The 27,439-nt window shown below is 44.0% G+C and overlaps 1 protein-coding gene across 1 annotated transcript in view; it reads left to right on the top strand.

Moving 5' to 3' along the window:
- necab2 (N-terminal EF-hand calcium binding protein 2) overlaps positions 1-27,439 on the top strand; it is a gene marked incomplete at both ends in the record, with an annotated part of 95,167 nt that overhangs the window by 7,822 nt on the left and 59,906 nt on the right. The window contains 3 exons of the mRNA XM_079223210.1: positions 23,737-23,845; positions 26,246-26,271; positions 26,554-26,651. Coding sequence (XP_079079336.1) covers positions 23,737-23,845; positions 26,246-26,271; positions 26,554-26,651 — 233 coding nt within the window. The remainder of the gene's footprint in view (positions 1-23,736; positions 23,846-26,245; positions 26,272-26,553; positions 26,652-27,439) is intronic.

Raw genomic sequence — 27,439 nt, 5'->3', positions numbered from 1 at the left:
CAATTATTTAGTGAGTCGTGAACAAGGGAGTGATTTTGGACACCTCACAGTTGAGGTCTAATTATGCAATACATGCTAAGCGTAAGTATAAGTATAATGCTTTAACTGAGCCTTTGCTTCATTTTCGCGATGACATCTTGGACTTCGGACAACCTGCTGGAGGAACACAGACATGTCCTATCTGTGTTCTCATCAGATAGCGGGTAGGTTTATTTATCTATTTAGCTTCTTGCCTTGTGACTCACCAGCCATCTGCTAATTATCGTCACAGTGTTTGACATAAAGACAGAAAGCAGACGGAGTTTAGGGAGGCTTGTTTATCCATGCTGTCGCGACTGGAAATAACTACAGCCGCGCGGCTAAAAGCAAATAGGAGGGTGCAGCTGCTTCTGTTCAGTGTTACCAAACAGTGCTCATCACTGTTACATTAATGAAAGTGATCTTGGATATCTGGCGCACCGAATGCTCTTAGCGGTGCACTCGACTTCCATCCGTCAGATCACCCGTCAATCTGGTTATCTGTTCCTTCTCCTATTCTGCCACGGTAGCGTAGCTCATGCTACTCCGTCCTTTTATTCCCACTCATGAGCAATTGAAGAGAGAGAGATGTAAAGGTTGGGGATTGAGAATGAGCTGTTTATCCCTCTTTTATATCCTCAATGTCATCTTATACTGACACTTAACATGTTCCTTCATGAAAGCTGAAGCTTCTCTCTCGCTTATTGAAGAGAACGTGTGACTCAATCAACAAATCTCGCCCAATGTGCATCTCATTTTGACAGGAACATGACAAATAAAGAAGAAAACTAAAAAAAACGTCTACGATCTCATGATGATACTGTATATTTTGAGGATACTTTAGCACTACGAGATGATGGGATGTGTTACCGGTTTCTCCGCCCCAATGAATCTTCTTCCCTCTGGTCATGACAAGCTTCTGTTCATTTATGGAGACTCATAAAACAGATCCCTGTCACTGCTTAGCTGATCATCACAGCCCTCTGTCAACAATATCTGCACACTGCCATTGCTCCAGTCATCACTTGACTCCTCTGTTCTATCATTCTCTCAGTGGTTGCCATATAATTTAAAGTAGGTGTTGTCAATTGTCTATCTAGATTTGGCTTTTAAGACCTAATAAGTGAGATTTTACTTCAAATAAAAGCCTTTTTGTGACAAATCTAGACACTTTTTAGGCGGACGTATTCTCCCTTGAATAGAGACCTCTCGATGGTGAGTTTACTGAGTCCTTTTGGACTTTAGGCTCACCCCTATCAGAGAGAGCAGAGCTGTGAAGGAGTGATCAGTGCACCTAACTACCATTCATGAATCTACATTGCCTGCCAGAGGAACTGCATTAAGTAACTTCATCCAATTTACAGGAGTTGGTTTTATTGATGGTGTGTGTCAAAGTAGCAGGGACATAAATAAAGGAGGTGAGGCCGGATGAAGAAAGATTTGGACCAGGTGGTTGTGTGTTGCTGTCAACAGAAAGAATGAGACAGAGAGAGAGAAAAGCGAGCCATAAATCAGGTGAGTGGCGGACAGGAGTGAGAGATGAGGCAGTGCAGACTTCCAGCATGAAGGCTCGTACTGGAGCATTTAGTTCATGGTTTATTCAACATTAGCCAGCGGATTCCCTGATGTGCATGTCTGAAAAAGAGGCTGGATTAACGGTCTGTTTCCCAAACCTGTTTTCAAGGTCGACATCTCGGCCCGTTGAAGTTTAAAGGAATTTTTAAAGGACATTTTCGGAAATACACAAAGTTGCTTTCTTGCCTTGATTTAGATGACGATGAAGATTAATAACACTTATGTCTGTATTATATGAGGCTTCAGCCAGAAGCCGGCTAGTTTGGCTAATAGTGAGGCCGAAGGCAGGTGAAACAACGAGTTTCATCTCACCAGTTAGCGTGCTAACTGTGCTGTAAGCTAAGCTAACTGTCTGCTGGCTAGCTTTCACATTTAATGCACAGATATGAGGGTCGTATTGATCTTCTCATCTGACTTAACCAAAATTCCAAACTGTCCCTTTTTAAAGTGAAATTGCATCACATTGATTTCATTTTAATAAGTCTTGGTGTTGAATGAGCGGCTCGTTAGCAAAGTGTTGAATTGGCAGACAGTCAATCACTCCATCAGACGCGCAGCCACGCCGGGCCGGGCTTTCAGACAGCCGGGCTTTCAGATCCATGCACTGGTGGTGTCTCCCCGGTGTGTGTGCACTTAGTGTGAGCCCCTTCATCTGCCTCTCACATCCCTCACATGTGAAATAGTAAACCGGGCAGAACACAGGGACTGAAACCAGTAGATGTGAACGTTTAGTTTGTAAACCAAGCTGTGGAAAGTAGCTTGTAGCAGTGATAGCAGATCCGTGCTCTTAAATACGTGCCATTTGTTCAACTGAGGGAGGAAAACCCCGAATGAGGCTCTCCGGCATTACCAGCCAGCTAAAGTATAATTATTTTTAAATTGCCAGTAGTAGAAGTAATCTATTCACTTCCAAAAACATTCATTAAAACTCATGTGCATCGGTGATCAGAAGAATCAGCCGGTTTGGGTAACGAGAGTGCAGTCCTTATTCCAGAACAGAACTGTGTTTGGTTTTACAGGACTAGGCTTAAAAAAACACACTGTAACTATAGTAAAACGCGTACTTTATAACCTAAAAATAACTGAATATTTGGACGTCTCCGGTGATTTGAAAGAAGAGCATGAACTCAAAATCATTCACAGCACTCAAATCTGTCTGCGATGAGGAGTGGGGAGGATTCTGACTATGAGCAACAATCCTAAAACACTGGGCTCGTCTGCAGCTCATCAGTCAGCCAGTCAGTCAGAATGGTGTCATGTGTGTCTAATTACCTGCGCTCTCTAATCACAGATGCTGGCGCTAACAAGCCCCAGAGTGCGGCGCGGCGAGGGAGACGGAAAGAGAGGGGAAGTTCTGTCGGTGTGACGGAGATTGAAGGGAAAGACACAGGGAGAGAAAGTGTTTCTGCCGTAGGACAGAAGAAGAATGTCGGGATGTGCTCTCGCTACCCAGTTTCGAGAAAAAAAATCAATTTCGTGCTGCCTAACATCCTCTTCCTCTTCTCCTAAAACCTGGGAGTAAGACTATGCCCACAGGGCAATGTGAAAATGGCATTTTGAAGTGTGAAAAAGACACACGTCCACGCTTCACGGTGGAGTGCCTGAGCAATAGGGAAACGGTTAAATGCTTCATTATTTCTTTGTGTTTGGGCAGGCCAGCGTTTCCTCCACCAACGCTGCGCCGATCCCTCAAACGATCATCTCGTGAACTCGTCTGGCGAAAATAAACAAATAACGGAGAACACTTGCGCGATTGGCCATGTTTGCTTTTGCGTTGGCACGTTTTCGTCTTCCACACGGACTCAAGCACCTCAGTGTGTGTCTGCCGCAGGGTTTGCGGACGGGTGGCTAGTTGTTCAAAAACAACAAATTTAAACCTTTAAAACAATTTATAACGCAACGAGTGAAAGAAGAGAAAAGAAATAGGAACTCTGTTTCAACTCTCTTTTTTTTCTGCTCAATAAGCTTCAGACAAAGAGTGGCTTTTGTCTTAAAGGTGCACGTGTGTTGTGCGAGCCCACCCTTTGATAACTGAATTGTTATGCTGGACCGGCAAATAAATGGCTGTCCATAGGTGGCTCCTGTGAAGGTACATGTGCTTTTAATAACACAACTCTCTGACATCACTAGCTGTATGAAGTCTTGGCACGCACAGCATCATCCTCACAGCGTCATACGGCTCTTTTACTGTGGAAGTGCAGTCCAGTAAACGCTGAACAGCCGGACCCTTGATATGCTTAGCACATGTCGAATTTACATAAACGTGTGTTTCCCTGAGCATATCATCCCATATTGTTATATTGTTGAGCTGTATCTCTATCCCCCAATGATCCATGTGTAAAATAGGCATACTTTAATATCATTACCACTTCTGGAAATACCTTCTTTAATATCTTTTGGACATCAGAGTGTCCAGTGAAGCACACGATGGGCAGATTGCGAAGCGGGGAGCCGTCTGAATTCATAAAACATCATTCTCAAGTCTTTATCCAAATCCTCGACATACAGAAATGATCCTGATGGAGCATGCAGGATGAGGAATTGAAGCGAAACAGTTTGACGAGTTAAGCGCGTCTGCTTGTTCCCTTTCTCGCCCGGCGATGGATAAGACGATCAATACAACTTTTGTACATCTCTTTTCGGTAAATGTGATGTCAGCGGTTTAGCTTAACATAGGGAGTATACCACTATACAGCACTTGTAAAACAAGATACCTGTTCAGCACGTTAATTAGTGAGCTTTTAGATGTCCCCCTGTCTCAAGTCTTTAAGCTAAACTAAGATCAAGGTCTGCTGGTCGTGGCTTCATATTTAGTACAAGAGTGGTATCGATCGTCTCATCTAACTCTTAAAGAGCAAAGGTCAAACTATTCCCTTTTTGAGTGTTGCAGGCCCCAAAGAGGCATTTCTTCTTCAGTATGACGACTAGTATCCGTATAGACACTACAAAATGAGTTTTCAGTAACAATCGTACGGGACCACGCGACGGCAGGTGTGAATGAGTTGCTGCGGGATGTGAAGGAAGTGAGGAGTGAAAGGATTGTGTGCCGGCTCCTTTGGTGGCCTGCAGAAGAAAGAGCGAGCGAGGGAGGGAGGAGCCCGGGGAGGATTGGGGTCTCTTTGTTCACTGTCTTGGTCGTATGGATTTGGATCAAAGGCTGGGAGTTAAGACGCCCTTTGAAGACGTTTTCCCTCACCTGCCGCTTTTCTGCCCTTCACTGGGTCCGGATCAATCCCACCTCTTTTCGCTCGTTCACTTGATGTATTTGGATGCCATAGAAACTGCCGAAATGGAAGCTTTAAGATACAGATTATTTTTTCTTCAGCATAGAAGAGGGGAGCGTGGCTGGATTTGGGCACAGCATTTAGAAATCAATCCAATATACAGTGAGAGTAGATTAGGATATGTCTTTCATCCATAAGCCTCTGGTTTTGGATTTCAAAAGATACAAAAAAAACTATGTGAACTTTGCAAGAGGCAACCGAAGTTTGAGTTTGGACAAAAAGAGTCCGGAAGTTTTTATTTTCATTGCTTCTTCGTTCCTATTTACATTATTTCAGTCAAAATAAATCAACCGACGCCTTCTTGCCTCTCCTGTTCGCTCCCACTTCATTTCTCTCCCTCTGTCAGTGCAAGCTGCACCAAGGCTTTCTAAGCGGCCATGGTGCTCGCGTGGCAACTCTCCCCGGTCGAGCCAAATTTGGCAGCAGTGCTGAGCCACCTGTGGGAAGAGTGTGCATTTGGCGCCTTCTTCCTCCTCTTCCTCCTCACTGTACGTGTTCTGCCCTGTCGTCCCAACTCTTCTTCCAGCTTCCCGTTCCCTTGGCCTCTCACTGTGTATCCCCCTACTTTTCTCTCAAGTAGTGTGTGCTACAGTCCCACCTGTGTAACAGCTTTCCTCTCTCCATCCTTCCTTCGGCTACTGATCTCCTCTCCAAAGCATCTAAAGCTCTCCCGGGCGAGTTCGCAACAGGATTGCTGTGGCCGTCCGCTAAACCTGCACAAATAAGACAAAAAGAGACTGCGTAACTATCAAAGCATCCCATCCCAGGGTGAACTGCACCCTTTGGAGCCGATGGCGTCCCGGTGCTCCTATTTGCGCGCATTTAAATGAGGTAACATGCATACTTTTAGCAGTGCAGAGTCTTAACTGACGTACATTAATAAGTGTGGTCATGTCCGAAACTTTCCAGTGAACATGGCAGCAATTTTTTTTGTCCTCTGCTTCAGCCCTAATGGAGTTAATTAAGGGACTTTCAGGCAGCCCAATTGCTGCAATTTGCATCAAACTCTTTCTATTTTGAGTCATAACTGACTCAGAATTATATCACGTTTCCTTCATTGTCAAAGTAATCCATAAACCGTAGTTCGTCTGTAAATTCATGCAAACAGGAAGTTCTAAAAGGTAATTCCACATTATTTTAATTATGCCAATTTGAGAAACTAAAAGAAAAAATATAAATATGCCAAAACATCAGGGTTCAAGTTCCCAAAGAAAGGTTGTAATCGGAGTGACAAAGTCCCGGTGCAGAGACCCAAGCATAAACATTCAATGCCCCGCTGAATTGTGTTGTTTGTGGAGTAAACAAGTCTCTCAACACTGCGCCTGTTTTAATTATAGACTTACCAAACTAACCAAAAAGCACTTAAACCTAATATTGACTGCACACAATACAACCCTTAGTGCGTCATCAGACAAGCCTTTTCCCAACGGATGTTAGACCCACAGGTCTTGAGCAGTCCTTGAATTATTGATTCATGTTATGAGAAAATACTGAAAATGAAAGTCCAACAAAATGATGGTAAACAAGTCATCAGGAACAAAGCAAAGCCTTTAATCAGTCCAATCAGAGTCTCCACTTCAGTGTCGGAAGTACGAAAGACAATAATTTCTTCACTGATGTGGTCTCTCTCATCAGACACACACACACACACACACACACACACACACACACACACACACACACACACACACACACACATAGAGACCCTTTAGAATGTGAAAAAACAAACAGTGATGAGATCAGAGCTGTATTGTGTCCTGAGCGAATTACTCCCATTGATTGATGTGTGTGTGTGTGTGTGTGTGTGTGTGTGTGTGTGTGTGTGTGTGCCTGTCTTTAATGTATTATCGATTACATAGAATAGATAACTGAAAGGACGGAGCAGAAGATCAGCTGGTTGCAGGTATAGAATAAAACATACTGAGTCTCACTCCAAACATTTTGATGTGTAATTGCAGGAAAACGGGTGCAATTAAAACAATTATACAACTATAAATGCATATTTATAGATGTTTTAGAAAGGCTGTTCATCCTGTCAACAATTTCTAGAAGTTTGGTTATGTGTACCAACTTAAACCCAAAGTAGCATGTAGTAAAAGTAGTTTAACCTTGTGTAGCCTGCAGCATACTTCTAGATCGAAGACTTTTCTATCTACGTCATAATCAGGGTTACTCACATAATGTTGCAGCGTTTAAATTCTGGGCTGTTTTGTAACAACAACTCGACCTTCCTCTGCACTAAACACTCACAGTGGAGCTACCTGACAGTCGCCTGGTTCCAGACCTCAGAACCACTGCCCACATCTTCAATTGTTTCCAACGATCTAAATAGGGCTGGAACAAACTTTGAACCAATTAGAGCTTTGGAGGCAGGATTAAGAACGGGGCATTTCATCAGATTTTCCCAAGGGCCAGAAGAATCCCTGAAAAACCAGAAAGAAAGAAACACGCTGCCAGAGTGGGCGGCTAGACGCAGTCAATCTGCATATAATGGCTGTTCCACGCAGTCTGCTGTCGCCTATGTGGAGCAGCTCATGTATTCTTTGAGATTTAGGATTGTAGTGCACAAATTCTGCCGTTGATTCACGAGAATGGAGCAGAAGTCTGATTGAATACCAATGGTAGAAACAATGACTTTGATATTGGCCTATCAGGCTAACATACCAGCGCACAACACAAACTTTGAATTGGACCAAAAGTCCAAAAGAAGTGTGGATGTCCACTAGCATCGCAGAGTGTTCAGCACACTCCCCTCACGTCTGCAATATCACTATTCGTTTACTTGCTGCACATTTGTTCCGTGCTTGTAAGATAATGAAATCTGCCCGCAATGTTTTTCCGTCCTATTTTCATTTTCACAAGTTACGTCCTCGCCGCAGCTCAGCGGCGCGATAGCTTTGAGGGAGAAAAAGCGATGAAATTTGGGACATCTGACAACACAGCTTTTGGACTAGGCGGCCATTATCTCGCTATGAAATGTATTAGGAAATGGATTAGGCAGTTATTAGCAGAGGGAAAAAGCGCGGCGCCTCAGCATCAAAAAGCTGCGGGGTTACCATGGCGAACGCAACCCCGGAATGATGATTGGCGGTGGCTGATGATCAGTGGGAAGGCTGCTCGGTGTTTGTTCTTCCTTCAGCTTCATATTGGGAGAGAATCTAGTGGCGGCTGCTAATTCCTGACTTTTTCGCCCTTAATGAGCAGCGGTCGGGAACTGCCACTCAGGAGAGGATGTGTGTGCTCTGATTGGTATCTGTGCAGTGTGTGTGTGTGTGTGTGTGTGTGTGTGTTCGGAGGAGGAGGAGGAGGAGGAGTAGGAATCTTCTGTTATGAGCCTGAAAGCACCAGGGGCACTTAAGACATGACATTTACGTGCCTCATAATTAACAGTGTGGCCTCGATGGGTGTGTGTGTGTGTGTGTGTGTGTGTGTGTGTGTGTGTCTGTGTGTGCGTCTGTGTGTGTCTGTGTGTCATGTGCATAATACCTCTGCCTAAAGGTCTCTTTGGGGAATCAGCCGGGATGGAGTAGACTCAAACAGTGACTGCAGTTCATTTGCGATTCCCAAACTTTGCTTTGTATTCTCTGCACTGTGAGTCTGGCAAAGCTCATTAACTACTCATCACTCGGACCACACAGCAGCTCTCAGTGCACATGCATATTGTATTCCTACTGTATTTACCAGCCAACTAATGAATGAGCGTATAGTGATGATTAATCCTGACTGAGGAGGAAATTAGGTTTCTCGCCTTCTCTTAGTGCTCCGTAATGAAGCACTGAAGACACAGTTTACCTCTGCTCAGATCAAGGCAACAGTAACCCTAGTTACCACTCAGTTGCCCCTAGTTACAGCATCCCTCTGTTCTCCTCCCATGAGGCCTTATGGGCTGCTGTTGCCATGACACCAAAGTTACCCCCTCCCCACCTTCCACCTTCCTCTGCTCCCCTCCCCCCAAAACATTCCTCTACAAGACGAACAGCACTTTGCTGAGGACTTGCTTCTCTGTGGGCAGCGGTCGGCCTTCAGAAGGTAATCTGCATTCAGGTGACGGCCACTCTGAGGACTCACTGGGCCGAGTGACAACATGTTCTTTTAGATTTCCAGGTGGGTTTGATCCAAAGCAGTCCGTTAAACATTCAGCCAGTCAACACAAACGAATCAACTATCGATTATTGTCCATCATTCATGTTTTTTGCAGGCTGAGGATCAGCCATGATGCTAGCAGCACTTCTCTAGGGTCGGGTGGATCGCTTTGCTCCAGAATATTTCACAAACTATGGCTATAACAGTCATGGTACCCAGAGGATGACTTTGGTGAGCCCTTAATTATTTCCTTCTGTGCCACCATGAGATGAATTTAATGGATCTTCATGACATTTGTTACAGCCATGTCCCCAAGAGATCAGACATCTTCTAACTTTGGTTATCCTTTCCACCCCATCATCAAGTCAAACCTATTAAATGTGTCCAATGCTTTGGTTTATGACCAAATAATACAATAATACCCACAATACTTTGTGGTTAGTGCTGATAAAATGTTAGCCAACGTCTTTCAATGAGATCGTGATTGAAATAATGTATCAACAAATCATTATCCACAACTGTGTCATCTAAATTGATAACAACATATTAACTCATATTTTTTCAAGAAATCTGGTTATTAATTGAATGACAAAATGCTACTTTTCATTTGTCAAGTATGTATTTCACCCAAGACTTTACAAAACCATGTGTTTGTTTCATACAGACTATTTATTCATCACCAGAAAACATGCTATATCGTGACATCTTTATTTATCCAGATATGACAAGACCTATATCGTGATAGAAGATTTTGGCCACAGTTCCACCTTCACTAAAAACTCGATTGACTTGCTGCTTTGATGATGAAGTGATCTAAGCATGTTTTGGTTTGGACTCCTGCTAAGGATGTGAGGTCCCTGTCCCGGGACCTCACATCGGATCAGGAAAAACTCCCCCAATAAAGATAGTAAAAACCCTTTCACAGGGATAAAAGGGGAAGAAACCTGAGGGAGAGCAACAGAGGAGGATCCCTCTCCCCGGATGGACAGAAGCAATAGATGTCATGTGGCCAGAATGAATAACGTAACGGAGTTACAGCACATTCAATGAATGTGACAGAAATTATTCATGTAATGAGTAGTAGGCGTGGTCCATGATCCAGATAGCCACGATCCATTAAGCAGAAGGAGGTACAGTAACTGCTGAGTACACAGCAGGTAACGTAATTAAAGTTGTCATTGTCATCCTTTAGCGCGCATATGCTCGGCCCATATGAAGCCAGCTGACCCTTAAGACTGCTGTACACTGAGCGACTAATCTCTACTTTGGTAAAGCCGTCTCGCCACCGGTGTCGCCTCCGATCTTGTGTGGTGAGATTTTCAGTTTTTGTTGATATTTGCCTCCCTCCACACCTGCATCCATGCCTCACGTCACAGCTGCTCCCATATTACCGACACACTTCACCGATTTACTGTCGAGTTAGATTTTTCTCTTCACCTCGCAGCTGGCATCTAGTACAACATCTGTTACAGACGCACAACCCCTGCGTCACATCGCCAAGAGAATTGGTTTCAATATTCTAATTGCAGCTCGGCTCGGCGGATTGCGACCTGGGTTTACATCCCAGACCGGGGTCCTCTGTGTGTGGAGCTGGCATTTGTTTGCTGGGGGTTTTTTTTTTTCATCACAGAGGGGTCACATTTAGAATGAGGTTTTCCTTCATTGTGTGAACAGTGACGAGCGGCCCATTGTGCTCCTTCAAAACCAATGCATGATGGGATATTGTTCAGTCCCCAGTGGCCCTGAATAGGAATAGGCACATGAGCAAAACCAATACATTTGAATTTTTCCCATCAGTCAGACGCCAGAATCCATTCCAACATTATTCTCGTTCCAACCACAGACACGATGCCATAATAAATTGGCATGTTGGCGCCTTATCTCTGTATCTTGTGTTTTAATAGCACCGCTGCCAAGATGAATAAGAACAAAACACATGAGTTCAAGGCCAGTAATGATATTTCCAGCTGACCGTTTACCAGCAGCTCATATGAGAGAAAATAGAAAATTAGCTGTCAGTGAAAAGGATTGTGTTTCTGTATGAATGTCGGGGCCATACTGAACCAGAGTGGATCCACGCTGTTGAGTGTGTGTGTGTGTGTGTGTGTGTGTGTGTGTGTGTGTGTGTGTTCCTTGTTAACTGTCTGCCTCGTTGCCGCTCATCCTCTTTCAGCCCCTCGGCTTTGCTCGCTGACAGAAAATGAATAAAGGAAACTTCGACCATTCTCTTCCGCTCCCTTCTTCTCTTATCTTCTCTTTTATGAGGATGCCGCCTTCCATGGCAGAGAGGGAGAGGGAGAGAGAAAGAGAGAGGGGGGGGGATCAAATTGAAACATTTTAATCCCCCATGGAAATAAAAAGGATTTTTTTTCATTAGTTAGTTGTGTGTGAGGAAGGAGGGAGTGGATAGTTGGTTGCATAGAAGTAACACGTCGTCATTTTCACTCCCATTTCCCTCTCTTATTCTATTCCTCTGTCCATTCCTAAGGTTGAGTTGAGTCTCTCTATCTTCGCTCTCTTTTTTTTTAATCTCTTCCCGTCAAATGTTTCTCCCGCTCTATTAAACGTTACACTGCGCAGGGCCATGCCAACAAGTACTGTCCATGTGAATCTCTATGTAAACTCAAGTACCCTTCCAGCCCGTTGAGTGTCTGACTGAGCAAGGTCTGAGCCGACAAGCTGCAGCCGGCGATGAGAAGAACGATGTTGTGAACGTCTCAAGGTTTGAGCTCTACTGGGATCGACTCAGCGGGTGATTCAATTAGTCTTTGCTCACAACAACTCCCTAACCTACATTATGACAGTGATGGAGGCACTTTGTTCACATTTATTTGTGCTATTTATAGCCCTTGATTATATCCAGGGTTTTTGAAACGGCTGTCAAGTGAAAACAAGGTGAAAATGTGTGACATATTTACAGTGCTGTGCAAGTTACTTGAAAAATCATCAATTGATCATTAAAATACAATACAAATACAAATACATTATTACTCAACAGTAAAAATCAATTGGTTACATTACTTTTTTCTTTCTTTTTTACACTTAGCATAGCTCCGTCAAAATCACACGATCTGTTGGCTGCAGTTATTGCAGGTTTATCTAATTAAGAATTTTGTTTAAAACATGGCATTGTTTAACAAGAATACAGGCTACGTTTTAGAAGTTTTTACAAACCATCAGCAGAGAGAATAACATTAGCCAGATGAGAGCATTAGAAGATGGTTCCAGGCTTTGGAGTTACTGGGAGAAGAATTTTTTCTGTAGTGTATTTTAGGAGAATATTGACGAGATCAATATTGTTTCCAGCTCTTACCGAAGCAACCTCCGTCCATTGGTGGTCCAGCAGAGTATTTATTGGAGATAAACTACAGTGGGGCGAATCCATACAATGGAGAGACTCAAATCAATATCAGAATTCCAATGTGACTGCATACACAATAGAATTGCAGCTCTCCCAACACCTAGAAAACGCATAAGATGAGTCCTTTTATCACATGCAAACATATACATCACGAGCAACAGACGTGGCCGGTCGCCACTAGACAACGTTATTCCTTTTTTTTTCAACTCCTTCACAGTTGGGATGTGGAGGTGCTGCTGGAACGTGTAATGTTAAAAAAAGAAAAGAAATTGAAAGCCAGAACGGGTTGAGTTATTCTTTCTGATCTATGGTGGCTGTAGCCCAACCAATGCCCTGCCTCCACCAACAGGGAAGGGCAGCAGCAGAAAGTACACCAGCATGGCGGCTCAACAGAAAGAAAATATACCTCGAAAGACATTTTTTGAGCATAAATCAAAACTTAAATTGCAACATTGGAGATACGACGGCGACGGGATTTTGAAGTCCGGCGACGTGGAAATGATTCCCTTGTCGTCAGGGGCAATAAATATTACTGACTCCTCGCATCTAAAGCACTTGGAGGTACTTTGATGCTTGTCGTGAAGCTTCAACCCCGTCTCTGCATTCGCACAATACGGTCAGCTCCCCTGGCAAGCTCGCTCATCTGCCGAGCCACCGGGGCGCCACGTGATACCGTTAACAGCAAAGAGGGCCGACGCGATGACCTCGTTCGGTGCGCTGGCGCTCTATTATGTGCCATTAACCACCATCAGGCTGCATTAAAAATGCACCGTCGTGGGCAATGGTAGTCAATTACGGGACGATGAGGGAGCACATCTGGCTGTAAGAGGAACCGTAAAACACCCGTTGTGCAGATGATGCCTCCGCGGCAATGGCAGGCACCTGAATGCATCATCCTCACAATCCTGACACGCTGCTATTATCTGCCATCACCTAGGATTACTCATCATTAGGATAGACCCCCACACACACACACAAACACGCACACACGCACATATCTTCTCAGCACCCATTGTGTTGTGCGCTGCCACACTCCTCTAATAATAACATTATCATGTTCAGCCAGCAGATTGATGATGATTACAGATCATTCCAGTCTTCGCTGAGACAGAAAATAGATAAGGGTGAAGGATGATCATCCACTGTGGCTCGTCTCTTCATCCAGACAGACAGCGTTGGTATTGTTTACACCAGGGAGCCATCTGTCTCTGAGGAGACGCAGAGAGGATCATATCCTTCTCATTAAGGGAAATTATGAACCACGTCTCTGTTTTTATTACAAATTGGGAGGACGGCGATGCTTTAGTCGCACACAAAGCAGCTTGTGAAGTCACACACACACACACACACTGCATATTCATTTTTACTGCATGCCTTTATATCTGAAACAACATTCATGCGGTTGGATGGAAAAGACATCAGTGGCGGTTGTGAATGAAGCTCATTAACTGCAAATTGACTCAACATGTTGTACTCTCGGGGCGGAAACTGAAATGATTTCCATTGGTGATGGACAGGCGCCTTGGAACATGACAGAGATTATACAGAGTTGCTGCTGAGCTCTTGTCAGTGGCCTGAAATGTGGAGCAGCACATTTGCTGTACTGTATAGATCTTTTTGCTGACTACTATTGAAAGGTTTTCAGATGTATTTTTACAGGTTTTCATTCATTTCAGTACAGTACGAGCGTCACTTTGAAGAGCCTTGAAAGTTGCTCCACAATGAATTGCATATTTTCCTGTTACGTTCCAGTTCAGCATCCTACCAGGGAGCATGGTTGCATCTCATTCTCCTTCTGTCTCTCCCTCCACTTCCCATAATGCAGCTCTCTCCATTGAGCGGTGATAGCAGCATTGTGTTTGTCTCTTGAGATGTTAGCGGCAACAGTTAGTTGGTCTAAAACTAAAGAATTGATTTGTTCCATTGTTGTAGACAATGGGCTCAAAATACAAGGTTGACTTTTGAAAAAACATTTCAATTGATTGGTTCAAATTTAATTTAAGTTTTACTTTAAGACCTTTCACAAGGTTACGGATGAATGCATACGGATCACTGCTATTTTTTTTTAAACACTTTTTGTCTACAAACACGGTGTTGGCTCCTGTGAGTGTGGTAGAGTTGATGACCCAGTTTGAGTAATGAAATAATCTTCTTTGACAATGTACAAGGGACCACGTACAGTTTAAAACATAAATGTCACAATTTGATGAAGCGTAGCAATTAGTTTTACACTAATTCCCATCTGTAGACCTTTGACAGGTCAACACAAAGACAACCCAATGAAAAACTGTCCAGAGGAAACACAGTTATCAAGACACACAGTACTAAGCTGCACACAATAGCTAATCACGACAGTATTCTCGACATGAGTCATGGAGACCATGGGATAGAGTTCAAGGTCACTGAGTACGAGGCTGAGCAGCTTTTAACACACTTCATCAACGTGCTCATAGAGCTGCAGCTGCTCACATCGTCAGTTCCACTGTATTGAGGCTTTTACAGAGAAAGCTGATTGTCCAAATGTGGTGAGCCGTATGGACGATGCTCCTGAGAATCCAGAAGAATTTACAGCACAACGTCCACTTAGTGGAGGAGGGGCCGGACCATAAAAACATTTCATAAACCAGGCTCAAATATTAAAAAATGGATCACAAAATTCTCAGTAAAGCTCAGTAAATCGTATTTATTTCGGATCCCAAAGCGATGAAAATGCGATGGCTTTTGCAGAGTTTTTAGAGTGTTTGTCTCAGGGGCTCTAGACAAGCTGTGGTCTCGGTTTTGGCATCACTTGAAAGGACGGTGCTGCGTTAACCAGGAATACTGAGCAGCTTCGTGTGTCACTGTGAATTAGCATCTGTTTTTACTTGCTGTGGGATCGGACTGCAAAGACACCAGTCGATTAAACGGTGATACTTTAATCCAGTGTCTTGCTCAAGGGCTCTGCAGCAGAGCCATCAAGGCGTCCCTGTCAACCGCAGAGGGAGCCGATTGGTCGGAAAGTATGACGCTGCTGTTCCTTCTTTTTTTTGACACTGCTTCTTGAGGGAGTGCTTAGTGAGATGCCAATTTATTTGTGTGTGTGTGTGTGTGTGTGTGTGTGTGTGTGTGTGTGTGTGTGTGTGTGTGTGTGTGTGTGTGTGTGTGTGTGTGTGTTTCAGGTGGGCTGTGGTGATGGATAGGGAGAAAGGACAAGAGCTGACAGCTCAGTGAGAATCACTCCCGTTCCTCATCTATCAGATGAAACGGCTCACTGGCTGTCACACACACACACACACACACACACACACACACACACACACACACACACACACACACACACACACTTCACTTTCCTCTCCTTAACGGCTGCTGATAAGAATTATTTGAGAGATAATTCCGACAAAGAGGGAATTAGCAGCTCGTAGAACACATCTTTTTTTTTCTTACTGACAAAGCAGGTGATTGTGGCTGGAGAAGTAATAAAGAGAGAAAGAGAGAAAGAAAGAGAAAGATGAGAAGGATAAGGAATACTTAAAACAAGAGGATTGGACGCTGTTAGTGTGGCAGAAGAGGAAGATAAGAAAGTAGGAGAGAAATGAGGGAAAAGGGCTGAAAGAAAGGAGAAACAAAGAAACGGGGAAAGTGTGTGTGTCTGTGTGTGTGTGTTAATGGTCTAAACAAGGAGAAAGAGATGGTGAAATCCTGAGCCTGAAAGGAGGGTCAATTCCCCTCTTCTTGTTGCTATGACAACCCATCATGTAGTGCCCCAAAAATAATGATAAACAGCTAGACATACGCTGAGGAGAGACTGGAGACTGAAAGCAAGAGCAAATAACTTCCTGAGAAACAAACATGATTAAATTGATGTAAAAAAAACACACACGTGGAGGCCGGCATGTGTGTGTGTGTGTGTGTGTGTGTGTGTGTGTGTGTGTCTCTTAGCCGCGTAGTGAAGGTGAAGCACACTGTCTTTCTTCCTCCTCAGTGCGGCGTGCAGGATGTGGAGCCCAGCAGGAAGAAGCAAGCGCTAATTGCTTCTCTTTAGTCTGCGCTGAGAAAAGAGAGAGCAGTTAGCGCAGTGGGTCCACCGCTCTGACCGTCCCTCTCACGCTTCCTTTATTTCTTCCTCCGTCTCTCTCTCACACACACACACACACACACACACACACACACACACACACACACACACACACACACACACACACACACACACACACACACACCCAAGCAATCGAGTGCTGTATTAGTGAATATCTTGTGTTGTAAATCCGGACGTCTCCACCCCAGAGCGTTCACCCTCGACCCTTTCATACCGTGCTGATGGTCCAGAAGACGTGGCCTCCCTCTGCACTCGTCAAACAGAGGCTCCACTCGCTGATGCAGAAAGGCTGCTAGTGTTGCAGAGAAGGGGATTAGTCTCCCTCCCAGTGAGTGGAGGGGAGGAGGGAGCATTGACTTTTGAAGGGAGTTAAGCTTAGTTTACACCCGCCGTAGTGAAGCCGGCAGAAAATGACGTAATCACGGCCCGGCACAAGCGGTCGTAATGGCGCTTACTCGGGGAAACCTCTGGATTTTTGTAACTCGGTGTGTGTGGTGTGTGATCACGCGACTGTCACAACTACTCCACTGATAAAAACACTATTTACATGTCTACGGATTATACAAAGAAGCACAGTTCACTTTAAAAATCTTCATTGAGTATATATTTTTCCAATCAAATTGCTTACAGGATAGTCCACCTTTGCTTCTTCATCATGTATGTCATACTGGACTTCTTTACAGGGCTAGAAAGGCAGTAAAGTAGACCATGAATATGATATATGAGTTTACAGATAATTACAATCCCTCGTCGTCATCGTGGAGGTTAGTTGGCAAATGGCCATAAAGGCTCTTTGCCAGTTGAACCTACACTCTATGGGCACATCTATGAGTTACAGTCGTTGTCTTCTTGATTCTTCACAGTTCATTTTGTTTGTACGCCCTCTGGCGTTTCGGGAGAATAAAGCAGCGCACTGCGCCGGTTCCACTACAGCGAGTATTAACTACGCTTCGGACCGGACCAGAGATGCGACAAAGAAATCTACTGTAAGGATCTGTGTTAGTGTGGGCGTGTGTTGCGATAGACCCATTGAAAACATGCGTTATTTTCATAAAAGGTGCCGTCTGTAAAAGACCCGGAGACAGTCCGAAATAAACCTGAGGATACTTAGACCCTCAAAGCGCTGTGAACACGAACAAACCCAAACAGAGAGCTTTTTTAAGACCAGTATCAAGTCTGAATCCTTAGCAATCCCTAATCCCAAATATTTTTACCTATAGGTACTATGTGGAACTTTATTTGACATTAATGCCACCGGTGGCTGTGAAGAGAACTGCAGTGAGCATCCTGTGCATCGGCCAAACCAGTGCTGTGAGGTTACGCTACAATCATATTTAGAAGACAGTTACGATCTGTAATGTTGAAACATTGGTTTACGTTATTACCTAGCTTTGCGTTGGAAAATGACGTTCTCAAATAACGTTACAACCAACACCATGTTCATGTCGTGTAGCTAAGTTGCAGCAGGCCGGATAACCACAGACGTTATCAGTCAACAGTCATTGTATCCTTGGCTCAATGACTGTGTATGACGCAGTTCAAGTCTTTATTTTTATTTTTGCATCATATGTTTTGGTAATTCATTTTTTTGTAATGAATATGATGTGATTGGGTACTATTCATTGACATACCAATCATTTGTTAATTTAAATAATATTTAAAAGAATAAATAGTCATTTAATGTCCTTGTACCAAATCGGATCATGCATCCTTATTGACAGCAAACACAAAGTGAGATATCAGAGCAAAGGCAGCGACAGTCTTTTTTTTTTGCCTGTGGCCTTTTGACGCTGGTTCGTTGCTCTGCAAAATAAAAATAAAAAAGGAACTTAAATCGGTCATGCATGCGACAAGCAAGCCGTCATGTTTACCAAAGGTGAATCAAATCCTGAATCGGTCTTGAATCAATTCACCCTGAAATGACAAGACTGCACAGATGGCATTTTCACCCCCTGTGATTTGCGACGCTACGGAGATGTAGATGTTCCATGATCGGCTGAACGAAGAGGATTTCAGGATTACAAAAGGAAGAACTTTGACGAAAGAAAAGGCCTGAAAACGCCACGCTGTTTATGACTCCTATTCTCTGCGGTATAATGACTTGGCATTAGGGGGAAATGAAGCAGGGTTTCATTCAATCTGCAGGATATGAAGGGAAGATTTGTTTTTGCTTTTTTCACACGCAACATCCCCTGCTCTGTGAGGTGTGTGGTAATTTTTCATTAATTCATTTATGGTTTAATCAGACAATCCCCCAGCTGACGAGCAGATCTGAATAAATCGCGGCACAGATTTGCATGAGTATATTACATTGTATGTGAAACAACGCAGCGGGCTGCATACCAATAGACTTTCTGTGAAAGTGAACGTGACAACAAACTAACTTCGAAGAGGGAACAAGAACAGCAACCAAGGCAGAGACAGCCGGCAGCTCCTCTACCTAAGCCCTACGGTACACAGTACCCGCTGTCCATGTCGGTCTGTGAGAGAGTGTGTGTGATTTCCTTAATTAAATCTGCATTAGCAGTACGGAAGTTTGTGTCAGTACAAAATTAAAAAGAATTAAAAATGCAGCAACGCAAACAAGGAACGTTAATTCCCCTGAGGACACGATGCAGTGTTGTACATGGGCAGGACAAACTTTCAGCCAACATTTCAGTTTCGGTGACTATTGACTCAACTCTTGTAATGGTACAGACACACTTACATCCCATGATACTTTGTGTCTTCCCATTTCCCAAATAAGGGATTTGGGAACACGGTAGGCTGTGTTACACTTTTTTTTAAAGGAAAAATGAAGACATTTTGGGTAAGCTAGTTTGCTTTCTTGTTCTCCACTCCAGCAGCCGGTTAGCTAGCTTAGCGCAAATATTTGAAACGGCTAGTCTGGCTCTGCCTGACGGTAAAAACAAAAATCCAGTAACCAGCAAATCTCACAAATGAATATGTTATCCCCCTTTTATATATATATATATATATTATTTTTTTTGTCTGGTTATGTGTATGTGTATTATAGTGTTTTTTAAGCTTTGTTTGTCACATGTGACTTGCACATCTATATAAAATGAGTTGTTTGTGTGTAAATTACAATGCAGGAAATGTGATAATTAATAAGGGATATTATTATGAGGGATTTGTAATTGTATGCATATGAAGGTCACTTTTATTACTGTAGAATGATTGATGTGTGAATGAATGTTAGTCAAATACTGCATGCTGCATGCTGCATGATATATTGACTCGTGCTTTAAGGAGTTGTAGTTATCTTGTTCGCCTGAGGGGGCGGAGCCAAATACTGACTTTTGAGATTATGGACACTACCCTTTTTGGAGAAGAAGAAGAAGACGGAAGAAGGAATCTATTTCCGCCCCTGAAACGGCAGGGCCAGTAATATGTTTAGAAAAGTAATAAAACATTAAACCAACAGGAAGGACTTTAAGTCCCACGAATGAGTTAAATAACTAACTGGTGCGCGAGCGCTCGGTCTCTTTCAACTCCGCCCAGCGAACTGTTCGGACCTGTGTCTGAGGTGCGCCGTGGATTTGAAAAGGGCCCGTGCGGGAGCATAAGCTGTCTATCATTTTTTATTAAATATACTTATACTATAATTCTTTTGGATCCCGGACCTCATTTCCCACCACCTCCCAGGATCTGAACATACATAGTTTTCACAGTATCTTCATCATGCATATGCATCATGTGCCCATGCGCACTACATATCCATGTTTGTCCTGTTCTTCACTGTCACAGAAAATCCATTAAAATCTGATCTTGTTTCCACTCCACCACTGTAACTGTAGCCTCTGACATCATTCATCCCAAGCTGTATACAGAGTTAAAACAGTTCCTGCTCATCTCCTCCCTGATGTTTTCAAGGACATGTTTTGAGTTTGGTTAATTTCCTTTGCATGAAAATGATTTCTCTCCATGGCCCATTTTCGACGGTAAAATAATGCTGATTTCAGCCAAGAGAGGAAATCTACCGCGTCTCACTCGCATGGGAACAGGATGCTCTCGGCTGTTGCATCACCGCCTCTCGTTGCCAATTTATGAGGTGAGCGGTTGTCAGGGTTGTTGTTGCTTTATTTATAATGGGGTTTTCTTAAAGGAGGTGCAGGGGTGAACTGGTGGCTTGAGGACCTTCTATGTATGCTCTTCAGTGGCTCAACAGCTCAACGCCTGCTAATTGCTTGTTTCCCAATGGAGAACAAGCAAGTGGCAGAATACAAATATGTGTGTGTGAGGCCATCATGTGACATAAGTAACAAACTCATTAGACTATTTGACAGCGGTAGTTCAGGTCAGGGATTATTGAAGCTGTAGTTTTTTTATGCTTTAGAAAACGGGGTTAGCTAGCTATCTGCCTTGCTTGAGTGGTGTGTGCGTCTGCATGTGTGTGTGCGTGTGTGTGTGTGTGTGTGTGTGTGTGTGTGTGTGTGTGCGTGTGTGTGTGTGTGTGTGTGTGTGCGTCTGTGTGTGTCTGTGCATTTCTGGTGTGTTACTGTCGAATTCCTATGAGGGTACAACCAGGCTAGCTGGCTGCACACAGTAAATTGGGTCACTGCTGAATTAAATACCAGTGCCTCGGCTTGCTGCCTCACTGCTGCGCCAGAGAGGAGCAGGTTAGAAATAGTCATGGCCTCAGAGTCCGGATAAGCGGACGAGCTTGGGCGGACAGGGAGAGCGAGGTCCGGTGCTGTGAAACACAAGTGATGGCTTTTCAAAAGTCCGCCTCAAACAAACACGCCTTCTGTCGGGGAAAGGTTATGCCAAGAGCTGTTTCTTACCTAGCACCGCCGCATGCAGCAGGAACCAACATGGCACCACATCGGAGAGTCCGCTCTTTGTTTGTGTTTGTCTATCAAGGAGCCGGAAGAGAGAGGAGGAATAAGAAGATGTGGTGGGACTAATGGGGAGAAGGGTGTGACGCGAGGTAGAGACGACAGCCAGAGAGAGCGTGGCTGGCCATGGTTGTGGAGTTCCTGGAAGTTTTTTTATTTTGACAGTTTGTTAGTCTGTTTCAAAAAGCATGTGCAGCCTTTTTTCTCTTTTAGTGGTCAAAACTCTCTCTTTTGGATGTGTTGCAGACACACTTAAGCAAGAAAATGTCACGGGTTGACGACGAAGTGAGGACCCAAACGCCGAAAACATTGCAAAGTAATTTATTTCTCGAACAGGGGGATCAACAGTATCACAAACAGGGATCTGAACACACGAACGGACACTGGGGCAGGAGACAAACAGGGTTCAAATACACGGGGAAGGTGCAGGTGATTAGACACAGGAGGAAACAATCAGGGACAGGGCAGACAATCACAGGGGCAGGAAGTGCAGGGAAACAGAGGACATGAAAGACAGGGACTTCAAAATAAAACAGGAAACCAAAAACTACCCAATACTGTGACAGAAAATAGCAGCAGAATAAAGGAAAGAGCAATATAAAATGTACAGATTCTTGGTAATAAAATAAAATTTCACAAACATATACGCTCGACCCAAAACCTGTAACTGAAGAACCAGCGGAGGGACTCGACGAGGCAGACTTCGGTACGGCTGTAGTCCTCCTGCCCCTGTGGTCCCACAGCTCAACCTGCTGCATCCAGTCAGCCACATTCAAGGACAAACACACTTTGAGGGCGAGGAATTAATATTTGATATCTAGCTCTGCATCATGCGGTGAGACAGACAGTCAGGCATTCTAGCAAGCCAGGTTAGACAGAGTGGACAGCCACTCCCTGCTGCAGCGGCACCACCCATACCGCAGAAACGCTCACCCTGCTTTGGTTAGGTTGCTTGGTTGGTTGTTGGATTGGTTATGAAAAGGCTCCACAGTATTGGTTGGCTCTATGCAGAATAAAAAACCTGCTACTGATGATAAAGTATGTCACACCTGGTCGTCCCGAGGTCCTATGCTCCAACAGCTCTGAGTAAAATCAGTTTAGGCAACTCCATCTGCTATTAGACCAGATGCACATGACCGTGTTCCTCAACATAATTGAGCTAGCTAACGGTAAAGCTCAGCCAGGTATCGAGCCTCTCGTCCACGAGCAGATACACGCTTTCTTTCTGTGCGGTTGGTGTGTGTAGTTCGATACAAAGAAAATAGTTCAGAGATCAAGCTGCTCACAACAAGGTCTGTAGATTATCTTGAGGAACTGGGTCATGATTGGAAATTTTCAAATGTATTTCTTTGCCGCTTTGAGCATCACACGCCGAGTGCCCTATGGGTCCATCATATTGGAGAGTAGGCAGACAGCTCTCCGTCCTACGTCACGCCAAAACCATCCGGACTGATTAATATCGCTACTATATGAAGAATATCCAATGTATTTTTGATTTTGGGGCAAACTTAGTAACACCTCCTCAAAAAGTCTTCCTGACCTGTCGTGTTTTAACTTCCCATCCTGCTGCAGTGATGTAGTGATGAAGTGACATCACTGTTGGGTGTGGTCATAGAGGTGCAAACAGAGAACTGTCAACCAGAGAGTTTGGGCTTGAAACATTAATTTGTTGTTGATTGTAATGAAGTAAAAATTAAAAAAAAGATAAAGGTATCATTCTTCAGGAAGCAGAAATCAATACACCAGAGATGGACTTTCTTTTTGACCACGTTGGGGGAATGAAGCACCCTGGGAACACAGGACCGTGGCAACAAACGCGTTCTTAGTACTCGAGTCGACATAACGGGAGCAGAAATCCAGCAGTATTTCAAGAGCCTGTTGGTTATCGATGCTTCCCCAAAGGCCTTGAAACATAATCGGCATTGTGTGCGCTGAGCAAAGTGCAGAGGCAGACAGACAGCAGGGATACGGCCAAAGGTTGGTGGCAGACTGCGGCGCATGCTGGATTGATTTCACAGCAGCTTGAGAGAGCACTGAAGGCTGGGATCACACTGAGCATTTGTGTTTGTGAGGGAGGCAGCACGGTACAGCGGAGCTGTAAATATGAAGATCGAATAGAAATAACAAAGCTCATCTCAGTCATGACTACAAAAGAAAAAATTTAGAACAAGTTGTATGGGAACAAATTGATATATTTTAAATAGTTCACACTTTCAAAGCTTATTATCACATCCTCTGGGCCCTCTCAGAAACCAGTGCTGTAGATTACAGACCGAGGAACAGTTGGTTAGGTTTCCGTCTGACAGTACAGAGTTAAATGATCTGAGATGCAGATCAGTGCTGGGTCCTGACAAGCTTAAAAAGTTGTTTGGCACACATAAAGAAGGTTGCTTCCTACTGCTTTTTCACAGGTATGTGTGTGTGTGTGTGTGTGTGTGTGTGTGTGTGTGTGTGTGTGTGTGTGTGTGTGTGTGTGTGTGTGTGTGTCTCCTGCAGATGATGGTAAGCTGTCTCTGGATGAGTTCCAGGCTTTCTTCTCCGATGGCACGCTGAACGAGGAAGAGCTGGAGAAGCTGTTTCACACCATTGACTCTGATAACACCAGGTCAGCACTACTACAGCACGTCTGTGTGTGTGTGTGTGTGTGTGTCTGTGTGTGTGTCTGTCGCGCTCAGCAAGAGAGACGGCTGGGTGTAGCTGCATGAAATAAATCTGCATACGGTACGTGCACATTTGTGCGTGTGTCGAGGTGTTTTATGTGCTCACTCCACCGGGACTTTTGTTTTTGATGGCATCTCACTTTCAATTATGAAAAAGAGGAGAGACCTGCTGCACAGCCTCAGTATCACACTGTGTGTGTGTGTGTGTGTGTGTGTGTGTGTGTGTGTGTGTGTGTGTGTGTGTGTGCGTGTGCGCAGGCATAAGGATGCCACATCCCGTTCTGAAAGCTCTTTTTATTAAGAGCCTTTTTCATTAGCTGACACTTTCAAAAATAAACTGACAAAATGGAGAAAAAAAAGATAAAAGGAGAGAACAAGATAAACACATATTGAGAGGAAATAAAGAACGGCAAGTAAAGTCAGTCTTTCACCTTCTCTCATCATCTGCTTTTTCATCAGTCATCCCGAGTCTCCGGGACGTTAACCTCCCGACAGTACGTCTAATTGCTCCTCAGGACACCGTGTTTTGATTGGCTTTCATTATCCCAATTTATTGGCCCCTTCATAATCAGCCAATCAGCTCACCCGGCCTGCAATCAGGAGAAGTGTGCTGACACAGTGGGATCTGGTAATCAAGAGAGGGACGTTGTTAATTTACACCTCAGAAGCCCGCAGGGCCTTGAAATAAAAATGAAACCGAGCAGAACAAGAGCCGACCTTTATAGCTATTGTAGAATTGAATTAGGGTCAATATATAACTTCTCCGGCAGTCTCAGCCATTAGCGGACATTGTTTTCAGTTTTTTGAATCAGTGCAGCAAGTGGACCATGCAACCGTCGCCATCTGGCCTCTCGGAGACGGTCACGCTTTGCGGGTCTCGTTCTCCGCAGCGCATGCAGTCAGAAAGGTTCCGTCTCCGTGCAGTTAAGTCAGACTCAGCCGGGCCGCAGCGTTATCATGTGACAGCAGATAAGGTTATTGATTGGGCACAGAAAAAGGAGAAAAGACAGCGTAAGCGTTTCCCGTCGAGGCAGGAAGTTGATGGATGGAGAGGAGGGACGCGGCGGGCAGTGACGGAGCGCTGTCCTGCCTCCAGTCATTCGTCCATCCGTCTCTGTCACTTTGGTTTTCGCTCTTTTTTTTGTGATTTCTGCCCGGCTCTTCTTTGTTTCCATCCTCCATCCTTCTCTTTCAGTCGGTCCATGACCTCTTGTCTTTCCACATCCTGTCTTTAACCCTTCATGGCTTCACATATTTGAACCCCTGTGCTTGTTTAACCTTTTGGAAGGAAAGATTGTCCCAAAACTTTGTAGGCGTTAAGTTGAGATCAAAATAAAGGTTGAGTTTGAGTATAGGTGTGGTCCGAGCAAGATGATCTTTAGTTACTGGTTTTCTTCCATTTTCAAAATGCAACATCTGGATCCAATGTTTGGGTAATAGAAATCTGCCACTTTTATCTTCACCGACTAAATGTTGGAACAGTTCCGACACTGACAAACGTCCCGGGGTGCAGTTTAAACTACATATGCTAATAGTAAACAGGAAAACAGATGTACTTGTGGGTAAAACTAGACTTTTAGTGGATATTTATAAAGCCCATCTGTCACAGTGCTGGACCAGAATTTCATATTGGCAGAACATTGTGCATTTAAGTGAATCTGCTGCTTCAGAAAATACAATGTGCCAGTAATCAAATCAGACTGCCGAACAAGGATCATCCAATCAAAACGGAGCATAATGTCCACTGCCTTTTGCCAAAATTTCAAACATCAAATAGCAATGGAAAGTGATTTTTTAACCTCAGTCACTGTATTTCTTTGATAACATTCCCCTTAATGTGCAACATTTACTAAAATAATTCATAATATTAAAATGTAGAGATGCACAGATGGAGTCCATTTCCTCCTCCAACATCAGTTACATCTCAAAATCATCATTGTCTTCCTCTTCCTCTTCTTCCATCCTCTCACCTTTTCTTTCTCACTGCCTCTCTCCCCCCTTTGTTCGACTCTCTCTTCTGAACGTCAGTGAAGAATTCGCTGCCAAATGAATCTCTGCACAGGGAGCAGAGCATGAATGATGGCAGCGGCTCTATTCAGGCTCCTGTCAGACCTGTTAGATCGCTCCTTGTCTGCCAAACTTCAATTCTGTATGTGTGTGTGTGTGTGTGTGTGTGTGTGTGTGTGTGTGTGTGTGTGTGTGTGTGTGTGTGTGTGTGTGTTATTGAGACTGCATGCAAACAAGCCTTTCCTCTGTTTCTGACCCTGCTCTTCTCCGTCCTTCCTACTTTCCTTCCTTCCCTCCCTTTTCTCGCCCTCTGCTGCTCCTCTGCTGTGCTGTGATAGTAATGTTGACACTAAGGAACTCTGTGGTAAGTGGACTGCCCTGACACACACACACACACACACACACACACACACACACACACACACACACACACACACACACACACACACACACACACACACACATATACACACACTTCCCTGCCCTCATTTCCTCTCTTATCTATTATTAAAAAGTACTTCTCAGTTGAAGTGCAATTATTTTTCTTTAAAATGTATTCTATCAATTCAGCCACATTGGGCTAACCACTGCAAATTATTTCACACTTATGAACTTAAAAATTGTGCGCGCGCTTGTGTGTGAACAGACTACTTTGCCAAGCACATGGGGGACTATGAGGGAGTTCTGGCCTCGCTGGAAACGCTCAACCTTTCCATCCTCAAAGCCATGGACTTCACCAAAAAGGTAAGAGAGTGTGTGTGTGTGTGTGTGTGTGTGTGTGTGTGTGTGTGTGTGTGTGTGTGTGTGTGTGTGAGTGCGCATGTGTGTGTTTGTGACAGAAAGACAGTGGAATGATGGCTGGTGACAGCTTTTTCTTTTACTGTCGTCATCCAATGCATTTTCACTCCAACACACCGCCTCCAAAGTTCAGTCAATACATTTTCCGGAGACAAATCATTATTTGATGTCACTTTCGGGTCTAGTTTCATGGAAGTCTAATGGAGAACCTCAGTTACGCTGCGAAATCGATCTCAAGTTAGCTGAAATATGCTTACGTAGGCTGCCATAACCATTCTCATTATCCCCTGAGTCTGCAGCTCCCCTCTGCGTTGTGGAGCTTCATGGGGACTTTCCGCTCGTTGTCTCGCTGTCCGGCCCACAACCTTTAACGTCTTGGTTCCCTCTCACCGCTCTCATGCAATGAAAACCCATCATCGTCATTCTTTGGTGGGGGCGTTGGTAGAAACGAAGAACTTAGCTAACCCGAAAAGAAAAGAAAAAAGGGATCTCAAGAAAACTCACAAAAAGCTTTGGTTTAAATCACATACAAGGTAAAATGGTCCAGATATAAATGGAAATACTTTCATAGAGACGGCTGATATTTGTTTTTGCCTTTTAATATAGTTGGCTTGTTTCAACTTTATCTTACTGCACTGGTGAGCAGCACTGTGTGTTCTTCCAAAAAATAAGTGTGTGTGTGTGTGTTTGTTTGTATGGCAAACAGCAAGAGAACACTTATGTGTTATCCTAGT

This window comes from Taurulus bubalis (genome assembly GCF_910589615.1).
Source record: "Taurulus bubalis genome assembly, chromosome: 9".
In the NCBI taxonomy this organism is placed as follows: domain Eukaryota; kingdom Metazoa; phylum Chordata; class Actinopteri; order Perciformes; family Cottidae; genus Taurulus; species Taurulus bubalis.
This window is presented reverse-complemented; position numbering and strand designations above follow the sequence as displayed.